At 36.4% G+C, this 20,227-nt stretch overlaps 1 protein-coding gene across 1 annotated transcript in view; it reads right to left on the reverse strand.

Moving 5' to 3' along the window:
* The window catches only part of ATR (ATR serine/threonine kinase), a 39,094-nt gene that overhangs the window by 10,965 nt on the left and 7,902 nt on the right, over positions 1-20,227 (reverse strand). The window contains exons 9-34 of the mRNA XM_071566637.1: positions 19,931-20,117; positions 19,090-19,349; positions 18,702-18,892; positions 18,496-18,596; positions 18,012-18,183; positions 17,184-17,351; positions 16,133-16,327; positions 15,592-15,777; positions 15,085-15,177; positions 13,538-13,668; positions 13,200-13,343; positions 12,232-12,325; positions 11,459-11,584; positions 9,804-10,010; positions 9,487-9,600; positions 8,625-8,740; positions 7,631-7,751; positions 6,656-6,793; positions 5,320-5,527; positions 4,696-4,874; positions 3,651-3,815; positions 3,192-3,283; positions 2,552-2,643; positions 1,996-2,173; positions 862-1,038; positions 316-475 (exon numbers count right to left, since the gene is read on the reverse strand). Of these exons, the coding sequence (XP_071422738.1) occupies positions 316-475; positions 862-1,038; positions 1,996-2,173; positions 2,552-2,643; positions 3,192-3,283; positions 3,651-3,815; positions 4,696-4,874; positions 5,320-5,527; positions 6,656-6,793; positions 7,631-7,751; positions 8,625-8,740; positions 9,487-9,600; positions 9,804-10,010; positions 11,459-11,584; positions 12,232-12,325; positions 13,200-13,343; positions 13,538-13,668; positions 15,085-15,177; positions 15,592-15,777; positions 16,133-16,327; positions 17,184-17,351; positions 18,012-18,183; positions 18,496-18,596; positions 18,702-18,892; positions 19,090-19,349; positions 19,931-20,117 (3,995 nt within the window). The remainder of the gene's footprint in view (positions 1-315; positions 476-861; positions 1,039-1,995; positions 2,174-2,551; positions 2,644-3,191; positions 3,284-3,650; positions 3,816-4,695; positions 4,875-5,319; positions 5,528-6,655; positions 6,794-7,630; positions 7,752-8,624; positions 8,741-9,486; positions 9,601-9,803; positions 10,011-11,458; positions 11,585-12,231; positions 12,326-13,199; positions 13,344-13,537; positions 13,669-15,084; positions 15,178-15,591; positions 15,778-16,132; positions 16,328-17,183; positions 17,352-18,011; positions 18,184-18,495; positions 18,597-18,701; positions 18,893-19,089; positions 19,350-19,930; positions 20,118-20,227) is intronic.

Genomic DNA, 20,227 nt, shown 5'->3' on the forward strand with positions numbered 1-20,227 from the left:
ATTAGTTAAAAGAAAACAAATTAGGAGAGATCTACTATTCAGCTAATTTAAATATGCCTGGGCTGCTTTGACAGAGCAGGCAATCCACCAGGTTTATATGTGGCTGCCAGGAAAGGCAATGGATACAGAAAAGGGCTGAGTAGCAGCTGGAGGTAAAAACTTCCTGTGGCTCAGTTCTAGCCAGAGTGTGTTGATAGTCCCAGCTGACATATCTTGTTTCACCTATGCTGACTGTGTGCCTGTTTTTCCTGAAGAAAATGAAAAACATTATTTCCTTCCATGTAAGAAATTAAATTCCACTTTTATTCTCCTTACCTTGGACCAGAGCCACTTTGCTCTTTCTACATAAAGTTCAGAGAGTGTAGATTCCCCAGCATTCAGAAGAGCATTATATGCAGTCTGGTGATGACCAGCTTTTCTTGCAACTCTTGCACTCTGGAGCCAACACTGACCAACAAGCTCACTGTAATCCTGGCTGCAGAGACATTTTTGCAGAGAATGAAACATTTCAGTCATGAACGCTGCCTTAAAATTGGAAGTAAATATCACAAGGTGTTGAAATGGAAACTGAATTTCTCAGTAAGCTCTATACTACATAATGATAACTTAAAATGATTTTAATATATTTGCTTCACCTTTTTTCCCATTTAGGCCAAGCAACTACCACACTTTTTCCCTGTTTCTCACTTATCTTTCCTATAGCCACCACTTTTCCTCCCTATTTTGAAAGTACATAATATTGGAGAGGACTTTTGTCTACAACAAATTTTCAGAGTTGTATCTTCTCTCTTCTAACAGATATATGGAAGCCCAGAGCATAACTGAGATTACAACATAGACAAGAAAGAGTCATATTCTCACCTTTTACTGAGACTGAGCAAAGCCCTTCTCAGTGCTAAAATGGGCTCTTTTGCTCTGTAAGAGTTTTGGGTCATTTCAATACGAGCACACCAGTTCAGGGAATCTCTACTGTGGTTACCATCTGGTTGCTGAAACATTGGCCCAATACTGTGTTCCAACTCACACAGCATATGCAACCTGTGTTAGCAAAATAAAGGCAAAAATTGTTGAGAATTGATTGCTGTTTGAGATATATGCAAATTTTACAGATTTTTTTCATTTTATTTCTAAAGAAGAATATCTGTAAGTAATGGCAACCAGCAGATCTTCTAAAAACAAAAATGCAGCAAAACCAAGCACATAAAATCAACATTTTGTAAATTGATTAGTTATTTCCTCACTATTTCTTTGCCAAGCTGCTGAACACAGAGACAATGAAGACCACTTGGAGAGAGAGTCAGTTTTTAGAAAGAGTATTTCTATGCATTACTTTTAGCAGTATTTCTTAAAAAAATGTGCTATTTTCAACAAATCTTGTTTTAAAAGCAATATACTGTTAATTAAAATAAAGTTATTTGATCTATTTTGAAATACCATTACTGTTATTAGCGGTCCCTGTAATGTTGCAAACCTGAGCTTGGAAATGCCTTGGAGTTGTAAGCCTTTTCATTAAAAAAAAAGGCTACTCACTTTTTAGACTACTGCAGTCAACTTGAAAGTTTATTAATACAGAAAAAATAAAACTACTGAAAGGGATGGAGTTTTAATTCTTACTGCTGTTTTCTTGACAAAACAAGGGAGTGCTTTTTGGCTTCCATACAGCTAAAAAGCAAAGCTCTTAAGTTAGTGGAGTTACTGGCCAATGTGTACTATTTCAAGCATGGAATTAGATTGCTGATTTTTATTACATGATGTTTTTTGTTACATAAAAATGTTTCCATAAACTTGCTTGCAGGTTTTGAAAAGTTTTGAAATAGTGTTATTGTGAATATTTTTCATGAGGGGTAAGTGTAAAGATTTTCAGTTGGGTGAGTAAAAAAAAAAGTTGACAAAAAATGCACATCAGTACCATTTACTGTGGAAATGCAAAATTCTTGCTATGCATATTTGATTATGATTTCTGGATTTGAAAATAGTGACATGAAAATGAGAAACCTGATAATGTGTTCATATCCTCGCTGGTAGGATCCTCTCTCAAAGCTTGCTGCTGAAAGCGGGACAATCTGTTCTGCTCTCACAACCTTGAGGGTCTCATAGAAAGCTGCTTCATTTTTCTTCTTGGCTGATAACAATAAATGCCCTAGTCTGACACTCCAAGTAGTGGACTTCACATCTGTGGGGAGAAGAAAGAACAACCTCTGTTTCTTTAAGCAGCTTAATATGAACATGCTAAGTTTTCTTAACATACTACTGGAAAAAAAAGCTTTTCTCAGGACTAATTAACTGAATTTTAGTACCACACTCCACAATCCACCCACCCAAAGACATCCAAAAGATATTGGGCCTTACACATCTTGAAACTTCTCCTCAAAGACTATACAGTTTACAGTCAAATAGTGACAAATTCCAGAGGACTGTCAGAACTAACCCTCCCACCAGGAACACTCAAGACTAAAAAATTACAATAGCTGCACCTTGATTCAAGATAGTAAAACTAAAAAATAGAGTTGTTGAGAAATGCAATGAAGTATTAATATTTTTATAAACTTACCTGAAGCCAAATAATTTTCCAGTAAATCCCATCGGGACAGTTTCCAGGCTGCTTCCACCCTATAAGTGTTCAATTCAGAAATCCATTCAGACCTATTAAAATAAAAAGGGAATAAAATTTTGTGCTGTCTCTTCTGTTAATCCTACATTATAGTAACAAATATTCTTTTATATAAGACTTCTCTTACTTGAAAAGAAGCAAGGCAAGCTTGCCTCTAATAAAAGTCAATAAAACCAAAGGACATACACTGAGAACAAAGAAGAGATGTGCAACATGATCCCACAACTGCAATCTCCAAACAGTGTTTTCCATGGTACACATTAAAAATTACCATCTCTCAATCCATTTATCCTCTTAGACTATGGAATATCTATGGAATCAGTAGCATGGCAGACAATGAAAGATTCTATCTAACAAATTAAAGAATAGACCAGCACTGCACACAGTGTTGTGTGCAGAAAATTTCTGTACGTTTTGAAAGAAATAATTTATGGATATGGCACTCAAGGGTTTCTAGCTTCACACTGCTAATTGGATAAGCTCAAATGCTTGATCACATGCAGAAATGGCTGCTGAGGCAGAGATTTCTACAAGAGATTTATATTACCCAAACAAACCTTGTACTAGATGTTTACAGTACCTGTTTGCAAGCACTCCATTGACCTGAGTAATGACAGTGGATAACTGACCAAGGCCTAACATGGACTTCACTACACCATGATAGTGAATAATCTAGAAATAGAGAAAAAACCAAACAGGAACAAATAAAAACACCACACATATACAGGAATGAAATTCATGGCAGTCAAAAGGAGCAAAAGATGCCCATTTGGGTGCTCTTTAGAATAGGAAAAGGCTTAACTAAGTGTACCATAAGCTAAATGAACAATAAAAAAATCCAGTAAGAGAACTGTTTCAGTTCATGACACTTCCAATGGCAATAATTATTCAGCAACTGCCATGACAAACTCTTACATACCTATTTTACTTAAATATTCTGAAGAGTTTTTTTTTACTTAGTCTTCCAGAGATAAGATTAAAAAAAGATAATTTTATATATATATATATTAAAAAGAAAAAGACATTGTTTTCTATTTACCTGATCAGGTTCCAGTTGGATAGCCCTATCATAGCAGGCTGTTGCATCTCTTAACAAGCCAATACTTTCATGTTCAAGGATTTGTTCTTTGAGAGATGGTTCTGCTTTCCGGATGGCGCTCACCCCCGCCACTCCATCTGGCTCATGCATAGCAGCATACAACTTCTTCATGCATACAGAAATGGAAGTTTACATTAAAAACAACTCCAACACAACAACAATGTATTTTATATAGAACATGTTCAAAATCCCATGTTTTCTTGAAAAAGGAGCACACACTGATCTGTAAGACTTGCTGGCATTAACCTTTCATTGAACGTGTGTCAGTTTTGCTGGGCTGCTTCCCAACTTGAGCCCCACTTTTGCTCAGCATACCATAATACTCATGATCTCACAATATGGATAGAATAACACGTTAAGTTACTTGCAACCATCTGTATAAAGGGCAAAATAAATGTCCTGTTAGCACAGGATGAAGTTGTATAATATGAAGATACAGATTACTTTAGGTGGAAATGCAACACTAAGTGTTTTCAAATTTGAAATGTCAGAGGGAACCCCAAACAGGATCGTCCCATAGATTAAAATGCTTCTTGAAAATTATTTACATTGTTTTCAATATCCTTAGCTGTAGCTCTTTTTCTGCTTTAGAATAAGCCACTTGGATTTTCTTCAAATATGCTTTGGCTTTTTGTTTTGTTTGTTAGTAGAGTTGGCTGTGTTTTCTCTTAGTAAAGGCACACAGCTAACCAAAACCAATAAATGTTATACTTTCAACAAAATCACATTTAATTATCTTCAGGATTTTACAATCTTGTAATATACACTAGAAAGCTACTCACTCCTTTTCATGTCAGAAGCATGCCAAGCAAGATGAAGTACTAAACATTGCTCAAACATGGGCGACTAAACACTTCTATCCAACAGCAAGACCCCAACTACATCTTTTCTTCTTCCCATCTCAAAGAATTTCACAAAGCTTTATTCATCATGTACATTTTCATTTTAAAATAAAAAACAAAAAAATGGAAAAGAACTTCAGAACCTGGAGAAATCCAAGATGTTCCTGAATATTTTGTTTCTTCTCTGTGATGAATGATTCAAAGTGCATCACAGCCCTCGTGTAAGCCTTGGAGCGAAAGGAAGCCACAGCTAAGGTGTCCTGAGGGATGAGGTCCAGAAAACGTGTCACATTTTGATATTCTCCATAGTCCTCACTTGATGCTATTGAAAACAAGACACATTAAAATGTCTCTCAGTGGAGCTTTCATTTATAAGAATTACCTTATGCATCAAAATTCAATTAACTCATTTAACAATCTAGTGAGGTAAAAGAACACAGTTTTTTTTCTGTCAGTAATAATTTATTTAGAACAATCTTGGTGAACTTCTTTCGTCTTCCAAGACAGCACAGAATATGTTAAACTGAATGTTCAGAAAACTATCAAGAAATTAACATTTCATTATTTAAATTCTGAATCCGTAATAGGCATTCAGAAAAATGCTTTTGGGGTGGGACAGGGTGGAAATCACAATGTGATATTAAGAAATCATAAAACAGACTTACATATTATACTGCATTCTTACAGGGTCATAATGTGAAGCTACAAATGCAAATACGTATTTAAAGAATGTAAATGCCATTTTAAATAAAATAAGTATCACTCACTTTTTAGATCACTTCTGTCTTTGCTAGATTTGCCAGCATTTTTCTCAGCAATAAGTATTTGAAACTTGTGTCTAGCCCACTGAGTGAGATGATCCAGCATGGAGAACACTGTCTGTGTGCTCAGCTGGCTGAGATCAGATGCACTGTCTTCAAGTCTCCTGGTGGACTGGTCATCGTGTTTCAGAACAGCCATAATCTCCATGTAAACCTACACAAATGTTAAGATAAAAGAAGTGCCACACCAGCATCAAAATAATAGGAAGCAATTAACACAAAAGTCAAACTAAAATACTACATATTTTAAATGTATATTTTAAGTAATTTGGAGCTTATTTTCAAGCTCTCTTTGTCCCACAATCTCAAGAGAAAGAAATGGCAAACCAATTAGGAGTTGTCAGGAGATTCCATGCAGGGAGAAAGCCTTTAGGTTTCAAGACACAATAAATGCTACTGTACCTTTTCTACAAAAACAATTCTTCAAGTTTTCATAAGAGCAAAGTTATCTACTCACTACTAGATCACAAATCTACTTTTTTGCTTATATTTAAGTAAATGCCATGCCAAAAGACCTGTTTCCTGTTTGCTTTAATCCACAGGCTATGAGTTAACATACATAACAGATGCTCATTGTGGATGCACTTGGTCACATAAGAAGAATCATTATACAGCTTTCCACACCACGATGTTTAGACACAGGTATTTTACTACTGAAACTTCAAATTAATAAAATCTATGTTATATTTTTCTGTATCTTCTCTCTAACTGTTGTATCAAAAGATCTCTCTGTACATCCACGTGTTGCTCAAGTGGTAGCAACAGGCACATGCAATGACAGCTGAAGCAAACTGAAGGAAGGCTCTGCATGACTCTTCTCTCCCATCCCTGCCTTGCTACAACACAGCTGTGAATCCTGCTCCACATGAACCTGGAAGCTAAACAGCTTATGCACTCTAACTGTAATTTTATGCAAGGGAGAGGAAAAAATTATGAGTCTGAACTCTTGGAATTATACAAGTTCTATTTATTGGTTGTTTTTATTACTCTTCCTCTTTGTACCACTCTTGATGTTCCTGCAGTCATAATTAACTACAGAGTATCATTCTAGGCTCAACTGAAGAAAGAGATGGAAATGTACAGAAAAGAAGTTACAACATAAATTTGTATGACTATATTCAGAACCTTCTCAGAAAATTTATATTACTAATATACAAAAAAGGAGTTTAACACCTAAACAATTCATGCATGTAGGTCTACAGTAATTCTGCAGAGCTGAACAGCTCTTGGGAAGAACAGCTGACCATTCCCATGGAAAACACTACCATGTTATACATCTCACCTCTTGCTGATCCTCTTGACTGCATCCCAACAAAACATAGACAAGGATGTGTGGAAGCAGGTAAATTGTCACCTTATAGTCATTTTTCATCATTATACTGCAGCAATCAAAAACTTTTCTGGCAAGATCATGCCGCACCTACAGAAAAATATTATTTCCAGGAAAAGCATCATTACAAAAGTGCAAATACCTGAACAATTAATAGATTTCCTTTTGTTGAAAAACACAAATTCTGTTCCATCAAATAAATTTAAGATACTTGTCCCCTACAGAAGGTTCATCAGACAAAGCTACAACAAGGATGCCAGACAGCAGCTCCTGAATCCAGAAAAAGACAAGTAAGCTTTGTTCCACTTCCCCATGTTTTTTATACCATTGAGAACTTGCACTGGCTATGGAAAAAACCTTAAGGCTGAGATTCTACCATTACACTCAGCCTCTCTTCTGCCCTTAAAAGCCTCAAAAAGTAGGAAATTATGAAGACAGTCCCTACTTCTCTGTATGAAAGAGGACAGTCTTGCTACCGAGCTACTGTAACTCAATTCACTTCTTAAAGTGGTTGATTTGGAAGTGAAATTTTCAATGGGTCACTTAGATATTGGAAAGGGAAAAAGAAAATGAAGAGACAAGTACTTTTTACATGCTGGGACTGCAGAGCCATGGGGAAATCTTTCCAAAACTGAGAAGATAAACCCAGAAGCATTTCAGAAAATTTTCGGAAAGGTTTGTCAATGCCTTCAGTTTTACAAGAGTCTCTGGGCAAAGGCAAATTCCCTTGACTTTAGTTCTGACACTGCCTGGGAAGCTTCGCCAAGGAACGGTGCTGGGAAGGGAATGCAGAGTTACTTTGCTGAAGGATATTGGCTTATAGCCAATAGGCACGTTCTCCCAGCCAGCCCTGACTTTCAGAAACTGAAATGCAGTTCAAGAACTGTGTTGTATATGGCAATATAGAAAGGAGATTTATTCTCTTACCTTTGTTATAAGATAACCTGCCCAAGTTGCTGACCACTCTGCAAAATTATCACCTAATTTGCTTAAGTAAATTGGCTTCTTCACCTTAGACCAATTTACAGCCTTTTGGTAACTCTTGTACCTGCAATTTAAAAATATCCATTTAATAAAAGTAACTATTTTATTTAATATAATAAACAATAACATGTTGCTAATTGTGAAATCCCCTGACTGGAACAATAGTAAGTTTTATCTTCTGAATCTTTAAGAACAGAATTAAAAAACCACTTTCAGTAGCCTAGATCTTTTATTCTAGAGCTTCTTAAAATGAAACAGGAAATAAAAATTCTCATAACAGGTTGTTAAGTATATTTTAAAGTGCTTTTCAAATCACTTTTAAGAAATGCAGTTTCATAAATATTTGAGTACTATGTTCTTGACAGGAAAAACCCAGAACATACATGAAAGCCAAAAAACCCAAACAGTTCGTTTTCTAAAATGGTAAAGCTTATCCTGAATGAGCATGACTGTCTTCACAAGAAAATAGAAATGAAACATTGTTATTTCAAATGAAAGCACAAACATAATTACATAATTTGAAACTTTCTTCACATTATTTTTATCATTACTTCAACAAAATGAAAAGGCAAATTAAAACTATAGAAGTAGGAGGAGCTCATTAAGGGTAGAATTGATGTGATATTAATAGATTTGAGAACAGAAGAAATAAAACAGAAACAAAAGCTTCAAAACATCTTATAAGCCAATGCTCTCGGGACAAACAGGCAGAACTGGGCAAAGTATGAGCTCCCAATTTTGCTTGTTTAATTTACAGAGAATTACATTTAAGTAAGTGCTACTTCATTTTTATGTGGAAAGACTTTATTTGAATTTTGTGTATCTACATATTACTCTTCCCAGAAGAGTGACAATCACAAAACCAAATGAATACTAGCCTGGAGGAAAAAAAATTTTAAATCTGTTATAAAAACAAATTGCTTAAGTTGCCATATACCGTGTATTTAAGTGAGGCTCCAGGATCTCCTGCACATGCTCAGGAAACCTCCTCCAAAGCCTGGAGCCAGGGCAGTCCGTGTTTGTCTCTCTGCAGTCATAGACAGACAGTAACTCCTGAAAGGAAGGGTTTACACAGCCACGTTAGCACGGAGAATTGTCACAACCACTCCAGTAAAAAAAACTGGTGTATTGCATCTTAGAGGTCTTTTCCAACCTTATTGATTCTATAAGTAAAGACACAGAAGTTATGGAATGTTTAATTCATAAATTATAACTGCAAAACTGTCATTCAACATTGTTAATTTCCTATTACTAAGAAGTTTTGATTTCAACTAACTATTGATTCCCCAGATTCTTCAGTTGGTGTTTGGACCACACGATCTCGTCACATCTGCCAATAAACCAGGACTACAAATCAGTCTGACTCCTCCTTGTCAAACCAGACAAAAGAGTAGAGTCTGAACATAATGGTAGGCTCTCTTTCAGTTGCTTCTTGAAAGGGTAAGCAGCAACCATCTACCATCTTAGGAATACTTACTGCTTTTCATTTCTGCCTGTGGAACCTGCACTAATTCTAAGTCAGGCTCAGAATTACTCCTTGATTCACTTTGTATGGGCTGTTAAGTTACCTCTGAAACATCAGATGTCTCCTAAAATACTGTAACCCAAAAGCAAAAAAATCTTTTATTTGAAAACTGCCCAGAATTTTAAGTGTACCTTCTAATTTTAAGCTGTACAGGATGAAGTTTCAAATACTTAAACATGTATTTCAAAATGAACACTTATATTGCATAATTTCCCATTCAGTGTTATTGAAATAATTTGTGATGAAAAAATCAGGATCTAACCATGTGTCTTACCTGAATTGCATAAGCTGCAGAATCCTGAGCACGAACATTATCAGCATAAGCAAGGAATGCTCTGGTCAGCTCCATTAATAATCCATAGGCAAAATTTGGATCTTCCACACCAGCCTCAACCACAAACAGAATGCCAGTTTTATTAAAACAGAGTAATAGCTGTATCTTTAATCTCTAAACAATCATTTGGAAGTTTTATTCCAGACTGTTTTAGGTAAGAAAACAAGTAGATATTTTCAAAGGGTCTAAAGAGATTCCCTACTCCCAAGGACTTGTAAGAGACCCTGAATGCTAAACAAAACATTACTGCTTCTTACCACAAATGTGAAATGTTTTCCTTGAGTTTCACTTGTTGAAAAATCAAGCCTGCCCGGATCTATGGCTCCCAGTTCACCTAAACATTCTCCACAAAGTAATCGAGCCTGAGAGTTCGCATCCTGGCAGCCAATGAGCAGCACAGTCACCAGCTGGGAGATGATGGGCTCCACGGTCTCACTGTCTGTTACATACTTGATCAATTTTTCCTGGGAGGTTCAAAAATAAAGATGAGTTATTCTATAGCCATGTTTATGGTAAATAATCTTGGAAATTTTCCATCTGTAACTCACTCACGTCTGATTTCATTTACCCATGACTTTAGGTTAGTGAATCAAATAGTGCCTTACTGTAACTGTAGCACAATTGCACTGAATTGCTTGTTGCCCTAGGAAGGATTGAACAAATGAATGAGGCATTTGGGCCTCAATTAATCATGCTCTCATGGCCAATATTGTATTTCATGATGATACACCTCTCTACTAACTTCATTTTCTTTCCTTGTCTTACCAAGAACCTCTTTTCTTTTCTACATTATCTTTTTCATTTATTTGTCCCTTTTTTTCATGTGTTCCAGTACTTCCTCCCAATTTATTTCATGCAGCTTCTGGTTCTGTTGCCATTTGTATTCTCATTATTTGCCATTTCTTGGCCATTTCTTCACTCTCATATCCTACAAGGCCCAGGGTTTCATGTCCTTTAATCAATGTCCATCATTTTAATTGGGTGTCCTTTCTTTTTCATTTTGGCCCAGCTTTTATTCCCCAGTTGCACATTTAGTCAAATAGAGAAAAAAAGAAAGATGTTTGTCATTGTTACATTTAATCAAAACTGAAACTAGAGCCAACATAACAGAGCAAATAGTTAGTGGAACTAATTAAGTTTTATTTAGCTCAATTATTTTGCTAGACTTCTAACTAAGCAAGACATGACAGGATTTTGCTGACCTGAGCCACAAGAACTACAGATTGGCCAGGAATATACACAATGACTGTTCTTCTAGCTAGATTTTTTTAAATTTCTGACTAAAGGGTGTCCCACAACCTTATAGTTACTAAGGGGACAGATTTATTATTTTTTCTAGTAGGTCACATACACCCTCTGAGGTAATAACCACACAGACTTGTAAAGCAGTGTCTTCAACTTGTACATGGCTATAAAATTTATTTGACTATGCTCAATGAATTCAAATTTTTGAGGGTGGAAGAGAAATAAGAAGAAAAAATTGAAGGTGTGAGGTGGTCAAACACATCTGAGTTCTTTCTGATATTACACTCACATGAACAGAAAATGCTGGGTATTATATGTTAAGCTCCTGACACACAAGCCATACATGTTCTGACAGAGAATAAGCCCACAACAGATTGCTGAAATGGACTTGTTAAATATGTCTTTCCTCAGAGTTGAAAAAAGAAAGATATTTACCACTAGCCTTGCAGAATCAGCATCACAAAGATCTGTAAGATTTGAAAGTCCTCTTACATGGAGACACCACGAAAAAGAATCCATTTTCCTCATTATATGAAGAAACAGCTTAATGAACTGAGGGGAGTAACACAGTTCATGGGGACACCCTGCCACAGTAAGAAGTTTTAGATTGTTGCTCCAGATGCTAATTTGATTTGGTTTTAGTTCTGCTGGAGGAGGTTTTCTATACCTGGTTTCTGTATAATGTCTCTTTCAGGCTGGTGAGGGCATGGATACGGACATCCACGTTCTCGTGCTGAATGGCCCTCATGGACAGCTGCAGTGCTGTCTGCAGGTCAGTGCTTTTGGAGGATTCCTGAACAAGACATCACATAAGAAGTTCAAGCTAAGTATAAGAGGAATTTGATTAAGCAGCATCTCAAAGAACACAAGTGAGAACACATGGAAACAAATACCTTTTAGCCTACATTCTCACCTATATCCATATACCACTGTCTTTCTACCTGTTTTTTAAAATTTTTTTCACAAAAGGTGTTTTACTTGCATTTTTGGGTAAATATAATGATGGTGTAAATACAAATTATAAAATCAGAAGAAAATGCTTTGCTTTGAGTCTATCTAAAACCAAATTAATTTCTGCTTTTGTTATCTCATTCTCACAAAATAACGAAAAAGGGATCAAATGAAAAGTAGCTTTTCTTCTAACACATCACTGCCACAGCTAATACTGCTGACTTTTAGACTTATAATCTCTTCAGTCCCACAAAAATATGACAAGTAAGTGTTCCAGAGATGCTACAAAACAAGAATGTTGAATATATTTCACTCCTAAAGAAGAATCAGAACCTGCTTCAAACTATTCCTGTGATACACAAAACCAGTTTTGTGGTGGAGGCAGATAAACAGTATTTCCACTTAACTATAAACTTCACATATATTCCTAAGTTGTCATGAATTCATTTAATACCTTCAAACCAACCAACTAAATAAAAGAAGCTGTACCTTTCTGTATTCCTGAAGGACAATCTGAATTTCTTTTAGTTCAGGAAGGTCAGGCAGAAAATATATTTCATGAAGAAAATCTCGTACTGCATCCCTGTTACAAAAAAAAATATTGCAAAGAATATAGCAAACATTAGTTGGATCAGAAAAATCTTACAAACCCATTAAGAAAAGCAATGATGAAATCTCTTTCAATTTTGCTACTACAAGGTCTTCAACCAAAGCCTTATTATTCCTATTGCCAGCTTTTATTTTGAAAACTGTTGGTATGATACAATGCAAGAAAAATGAACACCCAACAAAAATTATCAAGATATTAACTATCAACATTCCTACAAAAATGAAATCATACTTTTCAGATACAAAATATAAGACAAAAAAAAATTAAGTCCTAACATTCTCTTCAAAAAGGTTATTATGAAAAGTATAATATTTTGTATTCAACTTTGATTTTATTTTCAGTTGGTGTGACCACGTGAAAAGAATGTACAAAATCCTACTCAACATCATAATCTGCCCCCTTCATAATTATAACTGTAATTTTTGAAGAAAATCAAGAATTCATTTCCTCCCCATTTCCAACCTTGTACACTTCTCTCTAGCTCAGAGGAAATGTGAGCAATCAGCATTATTCTGTAGAGGCAAGTGATTCTCCACACCAGCAGAAAAAGCGCAGACTCAAGAAGGGCTGGCAGGGTTAAGTGTCTGAACAGATTGTAACTTTGCTGCAGCATCAGATGCTTTTATAAGGACAATATAAGCACTTTTCCAGATGAGGCTATTGCTTGCCAGATTTCAAGATCTAGACATAATTTAGAGAAGTGGGAGTTGTTTGTATAATAGAATAACATACTATTTAGCAGAAAAACAAGTTTTCTCATCTCAGTGCTGGACAACTTGAATTTAGGGTTACCTCCACTCCTGTAACAGGATTTAATCCACACAACTGAAAATATTTTGAACAGTACCTGTTCTCAACTATAAGGAAGTGGAATATTGCTGTAGTTTCCTTGGGCTGGATATGTATAAGGGGCAATAAAACCACTATCACATGGCTAAGCAAGGAGCCAAGGTATGAATGGTCCAGACTTCGAACAAAACAATCCCAGGCTCTAAGCAAGAAAAGAGAGCAAAACAATAGTAATCAATTATTCTTCTCTGCATAAGACATTTTAGGTGAGTCATGAGAAGCATTTTAAGCTATTTCAGCTCTGTGGTTTAGATTATTGTCCAGAACAAAAGAAACCAGTATATTCAAGGACAGAAATGGTAGGTATGCCACTGATTTGGTACACCATCAGTTCACCTGCAACACAGTTCTGGAAAGTCATCCTTGTATCTTAGAGCTGTTCTCAGCGTAGTCATCATCTTCACTCTAACTGAACTGATGTGTTTGGGACCCATGAGCTTCATTAAAGACCTAAGACTATTTAAAGCCTAGACATAGAGAAAAGTAATTTTAGATAATCAGGAAAACATGTACAAGCCATATTTTCTAATAAAATCAGTCTACCCTCACCTAAGAAATCATACTGTATAAGATATCTAAAACAGTTTGATATTTCAATAAAGAATTTTGGTTTAGAAAGAAAGAGAATGAAAGGGAATCTAATGACAGGCTTGTAACAAAACCCCATGTTATTTAGGCTATTGACAGATTGATGAGGGAAGACACCAAAGGAGTGGACACCAAAGGAGTTAATTATTCTAGATGGCTGTTTTAAGACATGATTGACTATATATTCAAAGCTGAAAAGAGCAGGAAATATAGAGAAATTAGGAAACATAGAGGAAAATAAACAAACTTGCATTTAAAACAAACAAACAAAACCAACTAAACCAAACAACAAACCACCAACAGAACTGACATACAACTTCTGGCAGAAGTGACTGGCAAGCTTCAGGAACAGTTGTCAATGAAAGACAGAAGAGAAATACTGAGATGCAGGAGACATTTCAGCCTCAGTAACACTACACTAAACAAGGCTGTACAATGTCAGATCAGTAACACAGGAATAAACCTGAGCTTGAAGAAAGGTCATGCAAGGGGAAACTCACCAAGAACAAAAAACAGAACAAGAAAAGATAGAAATAATAGCAGGTGCAGCAAAAGAAATGCTATACAAATTAAGAAATTCAGAAAGCGTGAATACATGGGGCCATGAAAATGAAAGCATCTCAACATGAATATCTGAGAAACAAAAAAGCATCAGAGAAAACACAGTGTCAATGGAAAGGTTATATCCATTCTAGCACTGCATGAATCATCTGCTCTGCCTCTGTGAGGTGGCTAAAAGGCTGGTCCTGTGGTCAGAAGCACTGTCTCAGCAGAACCATCAGACTTGGTCTCAAACTGCAAGCTCTAATTTCTCTACATGCTCTCTTACTGTAAAGCCTAAAGAAGCTGTTCTGTGAGAAGCAAAACTAATAAAGTCCAGTTTCTCTTGGACTTGCATCTTATTTTCTTTATCTTTCCCCTTGGGTGCCCTGTTTCCTGCAGTAACTCCAGTTTTGTCCTGTATTCCCTCACCCTCCCACTGTTGTTTGGTTCACACATTAAAAATAATACACTCGGACTCCTCCTTTGTAATTCCTGGTTCACTGACTTGCTACATGTACCATGTCTGACTGAAGTATGTACCTTATCTGACCATGAAGGAAACAAAACAAACACTTTAGAGCTAACACAGAAGTCCTACACACAGCGACACACCATGGGTTTTAAAGCATCATGATGGAACCTGAGTACCTTTGAGACTCCAGTGACAGCTGCACAATCACACAAGTAAGTCTGGCACCTCAAAATAGCCCTTGCTTATTTTTGGTTTACTATTTGAAATTAATTTTACGCACCATTTTTTTATCCTCAATGCCAACACTGGAACTCAGTAACTGCATGTTAAAAAAAGCCAAGATACCAAGCAATTTAGGTTGCAGATAATCAGCCTGTGAAGGGAAAAAAAAGTAAACAAAACCAAAATAGTCTTACAATGAACACATTCCTAAGTTTAAAAAATTAAACAGGAGGTATGAAATGCTAATTCTGAAAGACAAATGAGAAGAATCTCAAATACATGCACTACTAATTAAGAACTACCAGTGTTATCGACAACATCCCCTATAAGAACCTTGGGAATTCCATATGTGTGTTGTCAGTTTCGGCACTGTTTTGTTTTCATTTTACACCTACTTGGTATGTATCTCCCAAATACAGGGACACTTAATATGAAAGGCTAACCTTTCCTCCACTTTTTGCCTCAAATAAGAGATATTCAGAGAATGTCCAATTGTCTTTGCTCTCACAATCAACAAAAAGTAATTACTGAACAAAACTGAATATGAATATTTTGCTGTCCTTACCATCTGTTCAGGTGATGTTATTTCTCTGGGTCCTCGATAGGGATCATCATGAGAGGCAAACGAAGCCAATATTGACAAGCCATTGAAGACTTGCTGATAGTGCTCTCCTATGCGCAGCAATAGCTCGTTGTGCAGGCCCTGGTAGTCCTGTCTCAGCAAGCTGCCCAGTTCTATCTCAGTCTCATTCTATAATCAAACAGCAAACAGAAATCAAGACTTCATTACACATAATGAAATTAGCACACTGAGAAACAGGAGTCACTGGACTCTGGTTGACTTATTACAGAAATCGCAGAAAAAGCTTCCAGTCAGTAAAAGGCTGGCCAAACCAAGTTTTTGGAATTTGCCAAGTTCATAAAATATCTTATAACCATTCCTCAGAGCCAACAGAACTGATTAAAAATAACAAGAACAAAATTTCTGCATATACAATCCCAACCTATGCTTTGCAATACTTTAATTTGAATAAAGCAGTAAGTTCACTCTGCATCAATTGTTGCTCCTCACCTGCAAGTATAATAAAGAGCAAGAGCCAATTTACCTTGAGGTAATGAAGCGCCCGCTCAAGCTCATCCTTGGTGCAGGAACAGACCAAGTGAGAGAAGATGTATTTGAAGTTGTTGATTAAAATCTCCCTTCGGTTCACATTCAGCTGTTTTGCGATGGTTCGAATGAGCGTGGAGGCTGCAGGACTCGCCTTGGCTGCAAGGTCAGGGAGCAAAACCTGCAGGGTCCGCTGCGAAATTAAGAACAAGAGTTAGTGGAAAAGAACAAACAAAAAAAACCCTCCAAACCCCCAGGGTCAGGCTTAGTTCCATTTGTGTCAGCACCACAATGCACATCTCTGGTTGTAAGTATGACCATAGGCAGGAATAAAGAAGAACTTCAATAATGTGGAAATAGCCAGTAAAAATGCAGATAGAACTAATTACTTTAGGAGCTACTTCACCTTATCCATACTAAGAAACACAAAAACAAAAAGTGAGCTGGCATTTTTCTATCCATTCAGATTCTCCACAAAAGGAAATCTTAAAAAACCCAGAACAAAAAGAACCAACATGCCCACATACAACAACACTGCCCCAGCCTACCATCCAACCAGAACACTGCTTAGTTAACAGTTGTGTTTCATCTACCAACAAGGAAAATAAAAGTATGATTATGAAGCTACTTAGTCTTCCAGTAAAGCAGATATCTAACAAGATCAGAAAGAGCTGTGTTGACAGAACAGTAGCTTTTCTCACTTGAAACAAGGAAGATGACACCATGCAAAAATCACACCTTAGAAAGGAACCCTTCCAGTGCACCAGATCATTAATAATGACATACTTAATGAGTATTCTAGACCTCTGCTCCTTATCTGTCATACTTGAATTAGCACTACAGCCATGCCTGTAACTCCTTAATAAAACTGCTCCTCTGTATTTCAGCTCCCAGTTGCAGCAATCCCAAAGCAGTCTATATTATAACAAGCAATAGTACCTATAGAAAAAAATCAGATCTGTGCCATTATCAGAGAAACTGTGGATTAAAACAGAAATTAGCAAGCACACACCCCAAATGTTAAAAGTAAAAAGGACTGACCAACTTACCGAGAGGAAACGATTTAGGTCTGGAAAATCAAACACACTGGCAATCTCAGATAGCATGTCCAGAGCCATTTCTCTCTGGTGGGCAGCTGTTTGTTTCTGCAGCTCATTGCCCTGGCATGGAGCACTCAACACCACCATCTGGCTGGAGTGCAGGGATTCCACTAGAAACTAACCATAAAGAAATAGATATTTACTATTATTTTCTCCTGTTTTGCTCCCTAAAACTAAACAAAAGAGTTTCACTTCTCTTTCTATGCATCTGTTTTTATCTCTCTTTTTTTGCACGTAGATATATGATCATTATTTTGCAATAGAATTGGATTATCATCCACTTAATTACATTCAATTTTGCAACACTGGATTCAAATACTGCATTATTTTAAAAATATTCAAAATTAGAAAAGTTTACTTTTGGCAACTTTTTTTCAACAGAACTTTTGTCTTTAGGTAATGGGTATAACAAAAGCCCCATATCAATCAGGTCAGAATTACACCTGTAAAATGCTGACTTCAATTCCAATTGTAAGACATAGTGTCTTGCAGCAATAGTACTATGTAATGCAGGAAACTAGACAGATGCTCTGCTTCAGAATGACAGCCTCTAGGGAATAACACAGAGAAGCAATAGTACTAAAGGAAGATCATGAAAAAGTCAAAGATTTCCCATTCCCTCCTGAGTATTTGTACAGGTTTTTTTCTTGAAATCATCACTTTCTTGTCCTATGAGATTTCACCTTGTGAAAATACTGCAACTTTTAACTTTATTACCATTTTTAAAATACATACAAAGAAGCTAAACACATTCTTTTCTCAGCCAGCAGCTCTTACCTGACAGATGGGCTTCTTGTACTGACTGAAAAAAGCCTGCAGTTTGATGGCCTTGGCTGCTGCCAGGGCCCGGATTTCCGTATACGCTGCTCCAGCCACGGACGCAGACTTGGACAACAAACAGTGCAACAAATGCAGCAGGGCAAATGGCACCAAATCTCCTTTGGATGCCCTTACAAAGTAAGCAGAAAAAAAGAATTAAAAAGGAAAAATGAATTGCTGCATTAATAAAATGGGAGGATTATACAATTACCACAGTGCAAAAGGACTCATATTGTATTTGCATGGCTTGTCTGTACTTCCTATGACAGGGCAGTGGAAAATGAGGAATGTTCCACATGGATCAACAGCTCTGTACAGTTGCAGCAGGCTCTGGACAAAGGCTGACTTGAAATAAGTAATTTAATCTTACACTTGAACAAAAGGTTACTTTGCATCACGAACTGACAGGACTTGGCAATTTTCAAGATACTATCAAAAATACCTTCCAATATCTCCTGTTGTGAGAATCAAGGTATCTTTAAGCTCATTATTTCTGGATATTTTGGCATTTGTGTAGGCTTCTTTCATTCTCAAAACAAACAGCTGGTACACATGAAAACAGAACAAAAATAATTTTAGTGTTTGACAATACTTAAACAAGACACACAGTAAATTAGGAACAACCTCCAAAAATAAATACGAACTCACCTCTTTTATGAATCCTTCTTCAGAGTCTAAGGATTCCAGTATGTTCTTTATGCAGTCACTGAAAGCCACTCTTACATCTTTGTCTGGATCCTCCATTAGATTTAAGAAAGATCCAACAAGAATCTTCACACTGGACTCATCAGTGTTAAAATCCAGATGTTTGCAAAGATGAGGTATATTTTTTATAAATGCTGGGTGTGGCATGGTTGTAGGAGGAAAGGAAAATATATTTTTAATATTGTTTCCCAATCTATTGATTTGGAACTGAAATACATCTCAAGCTAAAAAAACCCCAATATAAAATAAAAGGAAGGGAGAAAGGTACAGAAGTAGTGACTTAGTACCCGATATGGAAGTGTAAAATGTTGATAAAGGTAAAGTCACATACCTAGCTTTACTGAGCTGGGTGTTTTGCTCTCAAGGAGAATAAGAAATGGCTTGAAAACACAGGCTTGCACAGAACAAGTTTTTCCATGAGCAGAAGTCACAGTGAGGCTGCTACACAGAATATCATGAGTAACATGTTTAATAGCAGAGTCTGCCAAGGAAGGTTGTACACAGAATGTACCAGAAAGGCAGCAAGATAATTTCCCAACGATAGCAGCACAAGCCTCCTTGACCAGCTCAGACTCATCTTTGATTTGATTTCTGAAATGGAAATAAAAATGAAATGTTTTAATAGATCCTTTACCTAGAAATTTGTTTTTCTACACTGTCTGAATTCTCTAACTGCACTGACAGTACTATCAAGTCTCACTAAATTATCTTTGACATTTTTAGATTACCCTCATGTTCTGTTAAATGTTTGAAGCAGTGCTGGGCATGGTGAGTCAGGCATGTTATAAAGAAACTGAAGACTAAAACAAAAGCAAAGATGACACCAAGACATATATACAAAAGGCAAAGAAACTGGAAAAATTTCAAGAGACATATTGACAAATATGACATAGGTTTCACTGACAAAGGTACCTCCTTTCCCCTCCTTAATTTAAATTGGGCTCTTCAGCTGGCGAAGGAACTTACATACTGTCATGGTAATTGAACACTATTCTGTCACACAGACATCATCACATACACCTATCCTGGAGATATCTTATGATTTCTGCAATGAACATCTAGAATATTCTGGATGAAATAGAAATAAACATTTCTTTTTGTGCTTGTACTATGTTTCCTATTTGTCCATTTTAATTCTTGCCCACACCTGGAAAAGCAGCATCAATACATACAAAAGAGCTTTGGGAATTGTGCTGCTTGGTGGATGAAGCAGAAGAGAGAATCCTTTAACACAAGTAGCCCGAATTACTTCGTGGGGACTTTGTAGTGCCCAATGATAAATGGATTTTCTCCAATCCAGATGAATGTTTCTTGGGAAGAGAGACAGAAGGAACACACAGTGTGACTGAGCTTGGGGTGCTAAAGAGAAAAAACAAAGCAAACAATTACTTGATTTAAATTTTTAATATCAGCAATCATCATAAGAGGGCAAAGAAAATAATTGTGCTTTAGAAAAAATAATTCCAAAG

Source organism: Pithys albifrons, chromosome 11 (assembly GCF_047495875.1).
Source record: "Pithys albifrons albifrons isolate INPA30051 chromosome 11, PitAlb_v1, whole genome shotgun sequence".
In the NCBI taxonomy this organism is placed as follows: Eukaryota; Metazoa; Chordata; class Aves; order Passeriformes; family Thamnophilidae; genus Pithys; species Pithys albifrons.